Source organism: Catharus ustulatus, chromosome 2, assembly GCF_009819885.2.
Source record: "Catharus ustulatus isolate bCatUst1 chromosome 2, bCatUst1.pri.v2, whole genome shotgun sequence".
Classification (NCBI taxonomy): Eukaryota; Metazoa; Chordata; class Aves; order Passeriformes; family Turdidae; genus Catharus; species Catharus ustulatus.
Window position 1 is genome coordinate 92,387,314 of NC_046222.1, and position 18,944 is coordinate 92,406,257.

The 18,944-nt window shown below is 37.6% G+C and overlaps 1 protein-coding gene across 2 annotated transcripts in view; it reads left to right on the forward strand.

Moving 5' to 3' along the window:
- The window catches only part of ATP10A (ATPase phospholipid transporting 10A (putative)), a 113,138-nt gene that overhangs the window by 65,551 nt on the left and 28,643 nt on the right, over window positions 1-18,944 (forward strand). For both annotated transcript variants that reach the window (XM_033053000.1, XM_033053001.1), the window contains exons 4-8: window positions 3,547-3,653; window positions 3,758-3,889; window positions 6,085-6,218; window positions 7,817-8,069; window positions 18,303-18,520. In XM_033053000.1, the coding sequence (XP_032908891.1) occupies window positions 3,547-3,653; window positions 3,758-3,889; window positions 6,085-6,218; window positions 7,817-8,069; window positions 18,303-18,520 (844 nt within the window). The remainder of the gene's footprint in view (window positions 1-3,546; window positions 3,654-3,757; window positions 3,890-6,084; window positions 6,219-7,816; window positions 8,070-18,302; window positions 18,521-18,944) is intronic.

Consider the following 18,944-nt stretch of genomic DNA (forward strand, 5'->3'; position numbering starts at 1 on the left):
AGACCTTTATGTCTATAGTTTTTTCTTCCTTTTATCATCAGTGCCCAACAATTCTATGTGTATGTTGTGTTACTGAGTCACTGGGAGTAATTGTAGACAAGAGGCAAATGAGTTTCCTCCAGCCTCTGCTGGCTTCTTTTGTCCAGATTTTGATTTCATCCATGTTTTCTAAAGGTCTGGTGAGCAACAGTTGAGTTCTCTGACTTCATTTGGATATGGAAAAGTAAAAAGCAGTAGCAAATGCATATAAGGATGAGATGTGGTAAGAATGCTCAGCCTGTGGGTGAGAGCAATAGATCGGTGTTTTAACACCTACGGGTTAACTTCAGATGTTGCACTATTGTTTTGGAGTTGTTTTGTAAGCTAAGATAGTAAGAAGAAATATATAATTGTATAGAGCAAATACACAAGTAACTGTAAATAAAGTTTGCCACATGCAATATACGTGGCACAGTCCACTGTTACTGTGAAGGGTAAAAAATTAACAAAGGTTATAAAACTATAAGCCAGAGGAGGTACCACTTAAGTAGGTTTATCTCTAAAAAGTCCCATTTGTTAACAGGAATCATTGAGAGACTATTGGAAAGTCAAATATTCTCATGATTTGTAAGAAAGCCTAATGTAGAATTTAGCCTTAAAAATCAGAGGAATGTCAGAATCTTGGTAGCAGTGTAATTTCAACAGTATGGCATCATTAAGAAATTATTTCCCACAGTTTAAGCACAGATAAATTGACACCCACTGACATTTTGCCAGAGGGATGTTGGGCAGTTCCCCAACTGATGCTGTTTTGGCAAAAGGTGAGACAGTGGATTAAGGAGGTTTGCAGAAGAGAACAGAAGTAAAACCTCTGGCAGGGAGGATGGGCTGAGCGGGGGAAGTTCTCTCCTGACTACAAAACCACCTTTGACTTTCATGTCAGAATTGCAAGTTTGATTTTATCTATTTCTTTCTTTCTCCATTTCTGGTCCCTAGACAGATATTATCACTGCTGCTGCTACCTCAGCAGTCAAACCCAATGCTTTTTCTCCATCCCTGCAGAGAAAAGCTAAGCATATTTGTGGAAACACCAATACTTTTAATATGTATATACATTTTGTGCAGAGGATGGGTATAATATATTGTGCTGATCTAAAAAAGGCTGTATATGTATGTATACATATACACAGGTATATTCTGCTCACTACGAGCATTGTCTATTAAAGTTACACAGCATAACCAGTATTATAGAACGATCTGCCAGTAGTCCTACGAGACTGGGACAAGTACAAAGAACTCACTAGTGTGAACCTTTTCTTCTTACAAATCTCAGGGTATTTGGTATAGTTCCTAGGCCTAAGATCCTAAAATTATGTACAGTAATTTCACGATTATAAGCCGCACCATTTTGACTAAAATTTTGGTCCGAACCCGAAGTGCGGCTTACAATCAGGTGCAGCTTATATATGGACAAAGAATGAAAAGTTGCTGTTTTAGTTTGGAGGACATGTGTCTGCTGAGAAAGGCAGGAGCTTCTCTTTGAAATGGAGAATGTAAACCCCCTCCCTCCAAATTATTATAATTTTGAAATCAAGCGGCTCTCAGGCAAAGATATGGGAATTAGGAATAACAGTTCTTTACTGGGGAAATTAAAATAGAAATACAGTACTACAAAGAAACAAACTCCAAACCCTGACAAAGTCAGAGTACAACCTGACACCCCGTCAGGCAGGGTGTAGGTAGCAGTCCCATTAAATGGTGGCTGCATCCTCTTGCAGTGACAGATGTGATTCAGTTGAAGCAGTGCTCCTGTACAAGGTGCAGTTTCCCTCCAAAGGTCCAGTGGTGATGTGGAGAAATCCGGTTTTCCTCTGGAGTCCAGTGGAGAAAGGGGCTACCTTAGTGTCCCAAAACCTCTGTTTTTATTTTGGTAAGAAATGTTGGGCTCTTCCCCCTGTCTGGAGCAACTTCCAATGGGATGAAGTAATTTTATCAGTCCCACAGTGGGACTCAATGGGCCATGAGCAGAAAATGACTGGCTGGAGGAAGGATGGGTTGTGAAAAGATAAAGAACAATGCCCACCTGGTTTCAATGGATGGCCCATTAGCAGAATATCTCCCACGGAGATAAGGATCACTGCCCCCACCCTCAACAGATGGTGATAGAACAGATACCTTTTATCACATCCTGTATTGTAACGTGCGGCTTATAATCAGGTGCGGCTTATGTATGGACAAAGAACGAAAAGTTGCTGGCACCCGGAAGTGCACCTTATAATCAGGTGTGGCTTATAATCTTGAAATTACTGTACTTAAATTACAATTTTGGTCCTCGCTTATAAAAAGACAAGAATCGAACAGGGAAAAGCATGAATATATAACCCAGATGGGAAGGCTTAGAAAATAAGAAGCAAATAAAAAGAGCTCCACCTTTACATAAAAAGGACAATTTTAAGCCAGTTGCAGATTTCAGGGGACAGGATTTTCAGTGCTCAAAATCAGGCATACATAAAATTTGGTGTTGCAGCAGCACAATGCTAATTTTACTGTAGTATATTGAAAGTCTGATGATTTTGATGGTCTGAAAGTGAGGACAATATTTAAACAATCCAGACTTTAGTCTTCTCTGAGGCATTGGGGTACTTCAGTTGATAAAATGAGATTTTATTCATTTGAAAGGGGTTTTAAATTATTTGGTTTGTCTTTTTACATAACAAAAATTCAAATACCATTTTTAATTGCTATAATTGTTTAGCATTTCCCTGTTAATTCTCTGTATTATTATTATTTTCTGTATTTCTCTGCCAGCTGAAATTTCAGTCAGTCCATGCACAGCAGATAATAAGTTGTAATAGAAATGTGACTTCATTCCATTTTTCTCCTGTGTTTTGATGTTAGTCAACAAGAATCCTTGGTGTGCAGGCCATTCTTAGATAGTTGGTGAGACAGTTCTTAAAAGAATTTCTCTTGTTCTCACTGATGAATACATGGCATATTCTTCCTTTTCTTTTCACTAAACTGATGTGTCTTATCCCTGGCACAACTTCCTTAGTATCACTGCTTCTGAAGAACAGTCATTTCCCAATTTCACCATATCTCTTTCTAGGATTTCTTTAGTAAGCACACATGAATAGTGGGTTAATTATATCCACTTACACAGCTGCATTTAGGTGGACTGGATTAACTGTGATTGCTCAGTCAGTTTACACATGCACAGGAAATCCAGTGCATTTTCCAAGCATTAGCTAGGCTGCACACATGCTGTTGATTTGGCCCACGTATCTCTAGTGAGCATTTGTCCAGGACATTTGTGTATCCAACAGCAACTGATACTGCTCCAGCTGGGCTGCTGCATGTTGGGGATCCTTGGGTAAGTAATCTCAGTTTTCAAAATCCAACAGAGAACCTTTCTAGGAGGAAGATCTAATGTAATAATTTTCTATCAAATTGAAAAAAAAGTTTTTAAACTTTGAAGATGTTTCCTGGGTTTGTTATATTACAAGTATGATTTAACAAGCTTAATGTTTTGACATGCTGTGTTTTGTTCTGTTTCTAAATTTTCTGTAGTATTCATGAAAGTGGAAAAAGGGATGGACTGTTCAAAGAGAATCTTTTGTTGCGTGGATGTACCATTAGAAACACAGAAGAAGTTGCAGGAATAGTTATCTACGCGGGTAAGAGCTGTTTTTCTGTCTTATAGGGCATTCCACCTTCTTATAGTTTTCTTAAAATAATGGCAAAGTTCCATATCACATGTTTGCTGCAATTCTTTCTGCAGGGCATGAGACCAAAGCTTTGTTAAATAATAATGGACCACGTTACAAGCGCAGTAAGCTTGAGAGACAGATGAATGCTGATGTCCTTTGGTGTGTCCTCATACTTCTAATCATGTGTCTGTTTTCTGCCATTGGTAAGTGTTCTTTACTAGTAGAAACTTAAGTATTACACTGTCTTGGGATTCATGCACTTAGCTTTATCAAAAATATACGTGTCTGCCAATACATAAAATCCATAAAGCTGTCTCCATACTTATCTTTGTCAAAAATCAAAATGTCTTGATACACAAGCTGATCTAAATACCTTCTTAATCTCAATCAAATATATGCTATTAGCACCAGAGATCTGAAGGCTTAGATTATACTACTCTGGATAGCATTCAAAAATGTCAAGCCCAAAAAAGCCCCCAGTTTATATGTAGTCCCCTCAAAATTACAGGTGGTAGAGTGTTGTTATTCAGTCAGTAGAGTGATTTATGAGCACAGAATAAACATAATCAGCACAGTGGGATTCCCCAGTACTACTTATTCAGTTGAGGGCAGAGTGCACAACATGGACTCACTGTCCCTAAGGCTGCCGATTTAACATAGAAGAAATAAGCATAAGTCTGCATAAATCCAAGTAGAATGCTCTCTAGACTTCTTGGAGTGTTTAAGGAAATGGTGCAGTTCAGGTTATGTCTCTTCAGGCTTCTTGTGTTCCTTTGTGAGAAAGAATTGAGTTTTACGTTTGGCACCAAAAATTATTTTTTTTATATGGCATGTGCATTCTGCATCCTTAATATTTGTGTATTCTGTAATGTTTGGATGTGAGTCATATGGTATAAACACCAGAATGTTTCTTAACAACCATGGTGTAGTTTAATAACAATCTTATGCCACTGTAATACATCCCTGTGTGCCTTTTTCCAGGTATTGTTAAACGCTTAAAGATGAGTATTTCCAGCTGTGAATCAGCCAGCTTATTTGTTTCCACTGAGTTTATGACATGCTTTTGTGGTGTTTCAGTGTTGGGGACCTCAGTCCTTAGGGCTGAAGTGTCATGGTAAGGCTTCATAGCAGGGAGCTACTGCCTTCTCTCCTGTCTGCTACAAGGCTGCAAGCCACCAGCAGATGGCCTGAGCAAACTGCTCGAGGTGCTGACAGCCACAAACAGCTGGAAAGAAATTTGCTCAAGCCCTTTGAGTTGCCTGGTGCTCTGTAGAAGTCAGGCCATATTCACACTTTCTGTCAATAGAGTACAACTGAAGATATGACAATTCTTTTGAAAATCTAAGGGTATTTATAAAACAAGTCTTAATGTAGGTCTTTATAAAACAAGTCTTAATGTAGGTCATTCTCAGTGTGGAGCTTTCTATTTTTGCTGTCAAGAATAAAAATATATACATCAATAAAGACCTCATGCATGTGATCTCATATTGGTAGTATAGGGACAAAATGATGTGCTAACTTAGGTGGTTTTATTTTTTAAGCATTCAATACTGGAGTTATGTATCAAGATGTAAAGGATCTTGTCAAAGGTGGTTTGCAGATTACTTTTAAAGTAGACCTTTTTTCTGATTTTCAACGTACAGTGATAGTTTGAATGCTTTTTGTCGCAAAAGAATTGTTCCTTGTTTTTTACGCCTTAAAAACATCAAGCATACCATTTTAGGGATTTTGAGATTTAAAATCTTAGTGCTTAAAAAAGCAACGTTCTGTCTCTTTAGCAAGAATGTAATTTTCCCAAAAGAATAACAATCTCATCTTTATTTAGTTATTGGTACAATCAATTTTAAAAAAAAACCAAAACATTTCAAGTATGACCTAGAATTTCTTTTGTTCTTCATTCCTCAGCTTCAATGCTGTTGACTCTGTTGATACTTTTATTTCATTAGTTCTGTGCACAAGGTGGATATGATTCACAAAGTAAAATTAAAGTCTCTTCTAAAGCTAGCTGGTTGCTGACTGGTGATATCTAGTACAGTCAGTGGAGTTCTTTAATTTTACCACACAGCATATCATTGAAATTAATAATTTTCTGAGGAAGTGTAGTTTTCTTTGGTGATTACAGAAATTTTAAACTACTAATTTAGACCAGCCAGCTCACTTTATTTAGATAAAGTTATGTGAAATGAGTCTTGCATGGCTTAAGACAGCTAAAGTCCTTTCTCAAACCCCCCTATCCCAAGGCGAAAAAAACCATGGGTTTGGGGCATTTTTCAGAAGTCATACAGAATATTTGAAAACAAATACCAATTTCTCACATAACTCTTGAGAACAAAATCATACCATAAGCATTTTTCCTTGGTGTTAACTTGCTTCTTTCTCTCTTCCAATTCTTCTGCAGGTCATGGTCTATGGGTATGGCAATATGGTGAGAAGAAGAAACCAATTTTTGATGTTCCAGGACCCGATGGCAAATATTTGTCACCTGTTTTGGCTTCAATGTATTTATTTCTGACCGTGATCATAGTGTTCCAGGTAATCAAGTTGTACATGCTGTCACCTCTGTTCCTAGTTGGCTGTAATAAAGTTATATATATGCAATATGTAATAGCAGTCGTTTTACCACTGAGGCATGTAAGAAGTTAATCAAGCACTAAACAGATCCCAGAGGGTTGTAATCAGTAGCACAGGGTCTATTTGGAGGCCTGTCACTAGTGATGTCCCCCAAGTTCAATACTGGGTCCAGTGTTGTTTAACTTATTCACCAATAACTTGAATTAAGGGGCAGATGGCCCTCAGCAAGTTCTAGGGACACCAAGCTGGGATGAGTGGCCAATATCCCAGAGGCTGTGCAGCCCTTCAGAAGAACTTTGGCAGGATAGAGAGATGCTCAGAAGAGGACTGCCTGAAATTCAGCAAAGGCAAGTGCAGGGTCTTGCACCTGGGGAGGAAAAACCCCATGAACCAAAAAAACACCTGCACTCTTCCTGTCTACCCACTGTGGAACAATGCCTCAAAGACTGAGGATGCCACTTTGGGTACAGTGTTGTGGTATGAAAATAAATTTTATATTTTCTTGCAGCTTTTCAGATATATTCCTCTTAGCAAAACCATATGTCAGCCAGGTAACAAACAGTTAAAAGTTTCTTGGTCCTGAGGAGGAATATTGTGAATGGTGAAGGTGGTTAAGTTCAGAGGAATAAGAGAACCTCGTGTCACTGAAATATATGGAATTTTGCCTAGTGGGACACTGGAGGAGGTTGCTTTACCAGAGGCAGCAACTTATTTATAAAAGGGAATGAAAAAGACTGTAAAAATAATTTTTGCCTTGAGGGATTGGGTTATTATATTGGTTAAGAAAATTCACCGCAGAGTTCTTTAAACACCTACATTTCACTGTAGTTTTTGTTTAAATGACCACATTTGCCACTTACAGACATGCTGTAATTTCTCCCTTGTATCTAATTCAGAAAACTAAACAATGTAGGCAGTCAGGAATATCTACCCTGAAAAAAAAAAAAAAATCTGCAGGGAAAAATTCAGGTACAAATTAAGTATTTTATGTAGTTTTGACAATCCTCAAGAAACAGTTGAAAGTCTTTTCATATCTCTTTCTTAGCACTTATAAAATGTCATCGTCATTCAAATAGTTTGCAGTACAAAAGCCAAGGTCAGAGATATTGTTCCTGTGGAGAGATTAACATTTCTCATTTTGTTTCTTGTTTTCCTGAAAAGTGAATTTGTAAACAGTCTATTATTTACGCAGAACAAATTTATTCAATCCTTTCACATCTACAGTATTCTGGTTGTATAGTCTGGTTTGGGCTGGGTTTTTTTTTTTCTTTGCCTTCCCCAGCTAGTTTGAAGCTCAGCCTATTAGCCTAAGAAATACTTGCTTCTGTCCATGTTTTGACAATCAGTTTTCTAGACATAATAATGCATTCTAGCTCTGAAATTCAGCATAGGTTTTCCTCATCTAACACAGTAAGTAAACTCTTCAAACACGATAGTAACTAGAGATGTTTAAAGTCCTTCTTTATGTTCCAATCTAGTACCAAGCTAAATAGCTTTAATAATACATTTTGTCTTTGCTTCTGTTTTCTTCTAATTCTCATTCCTTTTGTGTATTCTAGGTTCTGATTCCAATTTCTTTGTATGTATCTATAGAAATAGTTAAAATCTGCCAAGTATACTTTATTCATCAAGATAAAGATTTATATGATGAAGAAACAGACTCTCAACTGCAGTGCCGAGCTTTAAATATCACAGAAGACTTGGGTCAGGTGCAGTTTATCTTTTCAGACAAGACTGGGACACTGACTGAAAACAAGATGGTTTTCCGAAGATGTACTGTTTCTGGAATAGAGTATTCCCATGATGATAACGGTGAGCTCATGGCCACTTTTCTATCTAACACTTGTACTGCAGGCAAACTGAAGTAGTCATAAAAGTTGCCGTAATCTTAAATCAAAAAGGAAAACAAAAGAAATTTAACAGCTGTTTTCAGATCAGTGTAATTCAATGGCTGTGTTCAGCTAGCAACGACAATCTTACTAGAGTGTTCTGCAATATCTACAGTGTGTTGTCAAGACATTTAAATCTTTTGGCTTTAGCTCCTGATGTAATAAAGCACTTGAGTGCATGGCTAAAGAAAATTGAATGGTGCTGGTGGTATCACACTTGTTTTGTGTGTTTGAAGTATACAGTGTAAAATAACACTTTTATGCATACGGCCAGATTTGTGTCTGATTGAACACCTGCAATGAGATTATCCTTTTGTATTGAGAAATAAATGCAGACAAAGATGCCAGTTTTCATATTAAGAAGAAACATAATTGGATAGAATTGCATATTTTGTTACCTTTGTCAGATTCTTTTCAGCACTCCTATGTGAAAAGTGTCTGTCAGTATGTTTGATCTATGAACACTGCAGTTGAGAGAATATCCCGAAGTACCAGCCTCTTAAAACAGTAAAAATTACTGTTTTCACAAGGCAATGTGAGAGTTGTCCTTCCTATGTTATTTCTTCATCCTTTTAAAATTATGAAGTGATTTCCTATTTTATGATGTTTGTAGTTTGTGTTATTTTTCTCTAACATACTATTGTTATAATTTTTGAAAGAAGAGATCTTAACTCTTCAAATCATATTCTGTATGCAGGAAAATATTGACAGCTGCAATATTCCTGTTTGCAAAAAATAAGTTTCTTATTCTACACAACACATAAAGATCTCTGACTAGGAAGTTTTCTCAAAGAACACGACAGAATTTCAGCTTACAGATAAGATACAGACTAAGATAAAGGATCAAAATAGACTGGGAACTGTAAAACAAGCTTTAAAAGGATGACAAGATCTTAAATCAGACAAAGATATTTTTAAGTAGTGGATTGTTCTTTTTTTTCTCCTACTTTAAAGTAGTACTGAGACCTTAGATTTAAGGCACTCTTTTTCAAGAAACTAGATCTTTTGGTAGTGTTATAAGTGTTACAGAAAGGACTTAGGGAGAACTTGTGACTTCCTACCTTTGTACAGTAGGTAAGAAAGAGAAAAGAGTTAGAACTTAGGGTATGTTGCTGGACTACTAAATCTGCTTGTGACACTAATTATTCACTTTTTTTTTTTTTTGTTTCTTCTCTGCTACTGATTGTTTGCTTGTTTATACTAATTTCACAGTGTATTCTGTACCCCACGAAAATGATGTTATTGCCAATTAGTGCAGAAAAGGTATTTTTATGAGCTTGGTATCATCAGATGATATGTTGGCTGAACTCAGGCCCCTGAGTTTGAGTGTTGAATGTTGAGATCTTTTTTCTTCAGTTGTAGTGAATTTAACAGAAAAACAAGTTTTTGCATGCTTTCCTCTTATGATTTCATATTACAATATAAAAGTTTATCAAAACAGAGTGAATGTCACTATCAGCAAGAGTGTCAGATCCATAAACTGATTTTTTTTTTCATTCTTTTCACCTATGGCTTTCTTTGGGCTTCATAGTAACTCCATTCAGTATAAAATTTCTGGTAAACATAATTTTTTAATTGACAGAATATTTACACAGGATTTTATTATTTTGGGTTTTTCCCAAATTATAGAATTTTTTCTATAATTCTTTATATAAATTGTGGTCATGTCTATTTAGTTTGTTCTTCATAATCAGTATAAGTAACTCAATAAATGCTATTCTTCATTCAAGTATTTTGTTAGCTCTATTCTGCAGTTTGATCTTATAACCATCTGTTATCTTTTCTGCTGCTGAAGCCTTCTTGTTTAGATATGATAAAATGTCTAACACAGCTCTTTCTAGTTTTAGGGTGTGCATCAACAGCATTTCATTGCTGTATGCTTACTTGGAAATGATTTGTCAGCCACTTTTCTGCGTCTTATACAAGAGTATCTGAATTTCTTGCATATAACTGATTCCATCCTGCTCTGCACATCAGGTTTTGTTGAAGATATCATGAAATAGAAAATTCTAAAATCTTTCACTTAGGGGGTGATCTGAGTCTGCCATATATGCTAGAAAATCAAGTAAAATGCATTTGCCCTTTTTGATCTGTTTCAAAGATGACACTATATCTTCACACATCCAGGTATTTTTTTCATGCATAGTGATTTATTACTTGGAATCAAACTTTGAGTATCACTTTATATGAAGAAATTAATTTAAAATCATTGTACATGGGTCATGATGCAAAAGCTGCAGATAACAGGTCATTTTCCACTGTAAAAATAGATGTCTAAGGATGGAGATAATCTTGCTCTGAGCTCTTTGATTTAAGATTGTTATTCTGCTGTGGTGATGTAGCAGTGCCTGGCATTCCAGTTGCTTGACCGTGCTCAAGATAAGATCCTGTTTTCACTTTTGGATTGCTTTACAAATGTCTAACTCTTTGGTTCAAATTTATCATGCTAGATGTTTGCCTCAGGCATAAATTTTAGGAGAGAAATTTCAGTTATAACCATACCATTCAGCCATAGCCAAGAACAAGGCTGAGATATAGTGGACTTTTTTCCTATGGCAAGATTTTCTGGCAGTTTTCCACTGAAATCGTTTGGAAGCCCTGTATTCTTAGGCTAAGCTATGCACACACACAGAGCAGAAGAGTTATGTCTACCCTTGCAAATTGAAGTCTGAAATTTCCTAACTTTTGAACTTTTATTTTCTTTTAAAGCATTTTTTTCTGCATAATCAAGGAATACTTTATATCTGTTAATTACCTAACTAACAGATTGTGAATAGCCATCATAAATTTTCTCTATGCTGCTTTATAAGCTCTTGTCCCTAAAATTTATTCAGAGTTACGAGAAATTATCCCATTCTTTTCTGTTCTACAGGGATTGTTATTACACTGCATTTGACATTGTCATATCTCAGTTCCTTGCACTCAGGGAGTGCATTAAGCAATGCACACAAGTTCCATGACATGTAGATTGGTCTTTTCCCTTCTTCGTCCCCCTGTGCATGCAGTGCACAATTTTTGGGAGCTTGGGAGCCACTTTAAAAGTGTATGCTATGCTGTGTTCAGTTTGCCATATTTGAGGCAGTGTGTCTTTTTCCTAAGTGGTCCTAGTATCCTTTTTTTCCCTTGGAAATTCCTGGCACAAAGTTGTATAAATTCCCACGTGAAAGGTGAGCTTTATGATTATGAGGGAGAGTTCTGTTTTGCATCAGACATGACCATGTTAATTATGATTTTCATCACAGAGGTTTATGCAAACCTTGCAGGGTTGAAGCAATTATTACATTTAAATTTACATTGTATATAAAAATTGAAACCCTGCGTGAGACTTAACACATTTTTAGGTAAGGAAATAAGTTTTCATCAATATTCTGGAGAAAATATTTTCCTTCAGAATTCTCCATAAGCTCTAAGTTTCTTATGATGGGATGGTGCTTTGCCCAGAAGTATTGAATTGTTTTAGTCTAGATAAGAGGTGACAAAAACATGAATAATAGAGGGCAATAAATTGCACTTGTCTGGGACAGAATCAGCTGGAGTTAGCACAAAGTATTACTCATGGGTACTGCTATGCAAAAGCTTAGCAGTGAAGAGGAATCCAGGAATGTTGGGGAAATTGTGAGCATACTTAGTAAGAGTTCCATGATGGAAGCACTATGAAATACTCATCACTGTTGAGGTCACTTACAGTATTTTGGTTGTGGATTTTGCACTGATTTGAATCAAACTATGGAAATTTGCACTGCACATTTGGGTCCTGTGGAGACTATTTGGCAAGGATGAGATACTAGTTACCTAAGTGCTGTTATTTGCATGGAGGATAGTAATCTGGTAAATTTACAGTTAGTGGAGAAAATTAAACATTTGTGGGATTTAGTTTATCAGATCTTTTTCAGACATCTACGATGGTTCTCTAATACATACCTATTACTCTGTGGTGTAGAATTCTCTGTACAGACAAAGAGAATTCCCACCTCACATCTGTATGACTTATCTCCTCCAAAGGTTCTTCTTGACTGTCAGAGTGTTAATTCAGGAGCAGGATATGTCATGGACCACTCCATGTAGAAAAATGATTTTCCCATTCATAAATGTCCTGGATATTTACAGAATACCCATTAGCACTAAACTCTGGTTAAATCCCAGAATTATTCTTCCAATCAGTACTACCTTCTAGCCCAAAGGAAAAAAAGTGCAAAAAAAGTTGCAAAAAAAAAAAAAAAAAGTGTTGTTTCTCTATATGTCAAAGGCTAGGAGACAGCTTCTAACAGTTCTTAGAACAACTGGCCATGCCCCAAGTCTGCCTGCTAATCCCAGAGACAGTAGGTGCCCAAAAGCCAACTGTGCTCCTGAAAGTTCTTACATGATTTAGCTACAACCAGATGGTCTTGGCCTGACATTTTTTGAAGCTGTTTTCCAAATGCTGCATGAATCACCCTCTTGCCTATGGGATATGATTCTGTTTCTCTAGTTTTAGCTGCCCATTGTATGAAGTTGTTGACAAAACACAAATTGAATCTCCATGAATACAACCACACAAATCTGAAAAATCTGAATTTTTCATTCTTTGGATTCCTCCCCTTTCCTTCAAATGACTGAAAAAAACTATAGATAACATCAGAATAAGAGAAGTTTATGGAAGTGAAGGTAGATGGTAAAAACCTCAGTGATTTTTCTCTTGTTTAACAAAGATTCTTAGTCACTAAATCTGAGAGACAATGAGTTTCTTTCTGCTGTCCAGTTTTTCTTGATGAAGGTTGGCTAGCAACTAATTTTAACAGGAAAATACATTATGTTAAAAAAAAATCTTTCCTAGTTTGTGGGGCTATTTTGTAGGGTAATTTTCTTGCTCTTTTTGTGTGTATCATAAGAACATAGCCTGCACAGTCCAACCATATTAGAGATTATTAGAGATTTTTTTTTTAAGGCATGGAAATTGAAAAACCTTTTCCATAAATGTAGTGGTTGCTTCCAAAGGGGTTTCTTATCTGCTACCTTTAAAATCTAACAAGCCTCATAAATCAAGATAGTCCATCTTAGCCTCTCCTGAAAAGCTGAAAACCTTTAGCAGAACTGGGTGCTTCAGTCATTCTGTGTAGCTTTTTGGAGTTTCTCTTTACCTTCCTTACTGCTTTTTGAAAATTTTTAATTGGTAGCTGACGAGAGAACCAGTATGACCAGGTGTAGAACTCAATACATAGGGAGTACCCCATTTTAAATCCTGTAAAAGACAGAGTAACTCATACTTAGAGACGAGTACTACTTTTCTCTATGCATATGCCTACACCAACAGTTTCTCTGAAAAATCTCAAGAGAAAAGGAATTCTCTGAGTAAAAAGTTCTTAATAAAGGACTTAAGGTTATTAAGCCCCTGGGGATGCCAAGAGGATAGAGAAAGGAAAATCCTGGTGTTTTCTTATCTCAAGATTTGCTCTTATGGGCAAGTTCTTGCAAAGTAAATTAAGATTATGTTAGCACACTTGTACAAATTTATAACATTCTAGCTGCTTGACTGAATCTTTATGTAGACACTAGAGTGCACTTTAAAGCGAAATAAGCTTGCACTTATAAAATAGTAAGGAAATAAGGTGATGTGATGGTGAAAGTGCGGCACATCTAGATTTACTTTGTGACAGTTCAGTAGCACTGAATGGTTTGAGGCAAAATGGAATTTTTCTACGGTGAAATAGTGCCCACACACTGACAGTTTAAGTATTCTGGTTTAGGGGGTCTGCAGTTTTACGCTCCTTGAAAGGAAATTCTTTACGGGTTCCTAATCTCACAGTTCAAGTTAGTGGAACATCTGTCTGTGTGGCACAGTGTCTCTGTCAGCCTCCAAAATGCACTCCTTGTCATAGAACATATATGGCATGGAGGGTAAAACAGAAAAAAAAAAAATCAAAATTAAATTGAGTTTTAAAATAAAAGAATTTATCTTTAAGAAGATAAACAATTTGTCTTCTCAATACATGGCAGCTACTACAGGAGTTTTATTTATAGCTTCCTTCTGTCTTCTGAAAGATAAAAGAGGGTTAATGGAATAAGTATTAACTTTTGTTTCTTCTTTGTGCCATAAATATAAAGTGAAGTACAGCATAGTGAAATCTGACTTTCATAAATTGCATTGCTATGTTACCAAAGTTGTTTGTGTCTTTGCCCTTAATAAGAATCTGGATTGAAAAAAAGATCAAGGCCATCAATTTTCAGTACTAAAACTGAAAAGTATCTCACAACAATGTCTTTCAGGTTAAAATGTTCACAGGAAAAGGTTCTCAATTGGAGGGAGTTGAGTGGGTGGAGAGAACAGCATGTTCCCAGAGAAGCACGCACTGCACAGCTGAAGCAATGTGAACCTTAGCCATAGCATAACAATTGAACCAGGTTTCATTATTTCTTTAAAGTCCTTAATTCTTGCTGCATAATGTGTAAGACTGCACTTGAGAAAATGTTGAAAGGTGCTCAGGCTTGTTTTTTCTTGTTGTTGTCAAGTTTTCCTTGGTATAAACTGAAATAACACCATTTGTATCAAAGGAATTGCATTTGATTTGGTTAAATGAGATTCTAGTCTTGTTCCTACTTTCCCTTTTCCTCCTTTTTCTCAGTGGCAAGGACAATTAAATGGATGTGCTACAGTAACACCTGTATAGGGAGCAAGAGATAGCTATTATTACATAGACTGAAAAGAACCATGCTGTCAGTGTAATGCTAATAAATAGAGTGCTGCATTAGGAAACAACTTTTGCTATGTTGAATTAAAAAAATATGTTTACATGTAATGCAAGAAAGAAGAGCGATGAGGAATCCAGAGATATGGTATATAGGCATACCTGTGTATTGTACATGAAATGCATTCTCTACTTAACCATAGAGTTTTTATACAGGGAATAAAATTATATTCAGCTTCAATAAAATTATATTCAGGATCTTTGAGGTCTTATATCTCAAGATGCATATTCAGAGTAGAGGCCTTAAGTAGGTATGATTATTAAAGAAAATGTATCCTTTTAAAAAAAAACTCTGCTTGGAAGGGAGTTGAACCAACCGAGTAGCACATTTTGCAAAGCTGAAGTAATTGTAGCCAGTCCTGGGCTGTCAAGGGATGTTACCTGTTAAGAGAAGAAGCAGCACAGGTTTCTATCAGCCTGCCATTCAAAAGTCTAGCATGTATGGTGAAAATATTATTCCTATGGCCAATCCAGACTTATGCTTTTCCTGAGAGTGGCCATGACCAGATGCTGCACCAGCTCTGCTTGAAACTGGTTTTGCTGCTGAGGGCTCTAGTGAAAATGAGGCACAAAAATGTTTTTCTTATGATTGATTTAAATCTTAAATGTTGGTAAAGTGCAGAAAACCCTACTGCTGTGTCATCTTGAGCAATGTTTTTTCAGCCTGGGGTTAGCAGCATGTAACAAGGAGCCTGCAGAATATAATGAAGGCAGAGGTTGCACTGTCTGTCTGGGCACTGCCCACACACAGGCCTCATCCCAGGGTGTGCACTCCATCATTCCTCCCCAGATGTGCACTCCATGGTACCTTCCCAGTGGAGAGAAGGACAAAAGCCCTTCAGTGTGCTGTTCCATTCTTGTTCTGTGATATCCACATGGCTTCCCTTCCCTTCCCTTCCCTTCCCTTCCCTTCCCTTCCCTTCCCTTCCCTTCCCTTCCCTTCCCTTCCCTTCCCTTCCCTTCCCTTCCCTTCCCTTCCCTTCCCTTCCCTTCCCTTCCCTTCCCTTCCCTTCCCTTCCCTTCCCTTCCCTTCCCTTCCCTTCCCTTCCCTTCCCTTCCCTTCCCTTCCCTTCCCTTCCCTTCCCCTCCCCTCTCCTCCCCTCCCTGGAGTCCTTCCTTCCAAGGAACCTGTTTTGCTGGGGGAGCAGTGAGCACTCTGGCACAGTCTGGCTCTCCTCTTGATCCAGGGCTGGATCTCTGCTTAGTAGGTGCTGTAGTTCAGTTTGGGCCCTCAGTGTAGACTGCTTTTGATGCAGACAAACCTGTAATCAGTTGAATTTAATTCACACTACAGGGATCTGCATTTTCACTGGGAAAATACAGAATCAGTGGGCAAGAGCGACAGGAGAGCTTAGAACTGCACTGGCCCAAATACATGAAATTGCAGAAAGCAGCCTTTGGAGGTGAAATGAACTTCATTTATTTGTAGCTCATTACCATGCAACAGAAGGACCAAGGAAACCAGTGACCTCCTAATTCTTTGAGCTGTTCTGTAGGTTCTGACGTCACTAGGCAGGTACTGAAAGGATAAGGCAACAGTGCTGTCTGTTCTCTTGGAAGCTGTGTGGCTCAAGGAGCAGCTGCCTACACAGCAGTGAATGTGCTGTTGCTCAACCTCTTTCCCACTACATAACATAGAGGAACATAAATAATATCAAATAATGCTAATGAAGGAAACTGCCCAGTCATTCACCATCAGTCTACATCAGCCTCAGGATCTGGGCTGGAGGGCTCTTTTCAAGCTGTGGGGCAGAAGTGAGCTGGAGTGTGTCCTGAAGTCTTTGTGTCTCCAAATGTGCTATGGTCCCTTTTGCATCCATGGTCTGTGTTTTTTGCCAAGGGGAGCCAGAGTGCAGTGAAGGACATTGGATGGGTGCAGAGTTAGAGGAATGACCAGGTGTGCAGTCACAGCCAAGACTGAGAAACTCCCATTTGCCACATTTCAGACAAAGCCCATACATGTTTCAAATGGAGTTAAAAATCCTCTGATGCATGATACTGTAGTGATAGAGCTATTACCGTGTACTGTGTGTGGTCTGGTTTCAACTCCTCCAGATGCTTTTTGACAGCTAAAACATGTTTGGAAATTGCAGTGGATAGTGAGGGTGGGTTTTTCTTTGTTGTAAAGCTAGCCACATTGAAAGTGATCATGTGCCAAACTTACCATATATAATGCAAGATTTTTCTCAGGGAGTATTTTGAAATAATTTTTTGTTTGCTTGTTTGTTAAAGGCCTGAATAATTAACTTACATGCTAGTGATTTATCATTTGCTATTAGGAAAATTAATTTGTTACACTGGAGAACTGAAGCAAACTGAGCCACAAGTATGTAACTTGTACTGTATAGTGTGGATTATTTCGAAAGCATAATGGAAAGCTTTTCAATTAATACATAATGAAGGAATAAAAGAGTGGCATTTGCCTGCCTAATGAATCACCCAGATTACTAAATGCCCATGGTCTTTAGGAATGAAAAAATATGTTGTATATCAGTTAAAGCTAAACAGCCTCTCATTAGACGCACAGGATTCCACGGCTGTTTCACACCTCTGCTTTCTGTTTCCCTTTTGATTTCTGTATATCCAATTGCCAGGATTGTTTCCTAGCATTAATTGGCTTTGTTGGATTCTTCACTGAGGAAGCATTCATGTAAAATACATCATTTGGAAAAACTCTTTCATTCTGTGTAAACCAGGAATTGGTCACTGCAGCAGATGGTGATAGGAACAAGTGTTGCAGCAGGTGAGGGTACCCTGGTTTTCATGCTGCATTGTCCAGTTTATCATGCAGAGAAGAAGGGACAGGCTCCACAGTGGTTTTAACACTAGGCTAGCAGTCAAGAATCTGTCTCCACTCTGCAGCAAATGACCCTGACCTTAAGCAAGGTTTTAATGCTCTCTGTACCTCATCTCTGTGTAAAACAAAGGCAGTAGTGCTATGTAGGTGTGTTGTTCTGGGTACATTCCAGTGTCAGTAACTAGTATTCAGTAGATGTGCCATTATTGCTGTAAAATACTTTACTTGAAATTAGTGTTGGAAATGACAGGAAAAAATTCTGGATTGTTTGTTTCCTACTCAGACTTCAAGTGAAGACCAAATTATTTGTTGTATTTCATGAGGCAGAGCTGGAGAATAATCTTCAGGGATGCAATGAATTACTGCAGAGTTGAACTGCCTTTCAGAGAGAATGTGATGATAAGGGAGGCAGTGCATTGTGTTACATTTCTAATCATGTTATCTGCATCCTTCATTAGATACTACCATTCAATTAAGACTACACTGTATCTCCTGGTAATGGAATAATTCATTATTGCTGAGAAAGCACAGCATAATATTAAAATCAGATCACCTGAAGAAAAGTTAACATGTCCCTCTCTTTTTTTCTAAGCCACTTGTAACATATACATTTGTCCCTCTCTATTTTTACTAATAGCCAAACGCTTAGCAATGTACCAAGAACCAGATTCTGAAGAAGAAGAGGCAGCCCCAAAAGGAGGAACTTTGTCCCAGCGTGACAGTATTTGTAGCCATCAGAGCATCAAAGTGATACACAGGAGCCAGAGCACCAAAACCCACCGGCGCACAGGTAGCAGAGCTGAAGCAAAAAGAGCAAGCATACTCTCAAAGCACACTGCATTCAGTAGCCCAATGGTAAGTCATGAGAACTAAATGCACAGTGTCCTGTATCTTGTAATAGAAGCATGTCCTGGAAAGGAAAAGGTGAAGAAATCTGTAGCACATTGTGTGACTCTTTATAGATTTCATTTTGGTGTTTTTACTTCTGTAGTCACAACTGTTTGTACAAAAACAATAAAGTGTTAGCATAGATCTTATCTAAGTGCCTTTGTGGGAACAAGCTGAAGGTGAAGACAATTTGAAACATTTGTTTTAGTTATAGTTTGATTTTGGAAAGAAATGTGTGTCTTCCTTTTATCTACAGAAGCTGAGAAGAGCATTGAGCTCAAGGATTTGAATTGTTCTGCATATGCCTCTTCTCTTTTGTCAGAGGATTTTAAAACTATCAAGTGCTGGGGTGGACACCATGTATTCCATTTCTCAGACACTATTGACATAC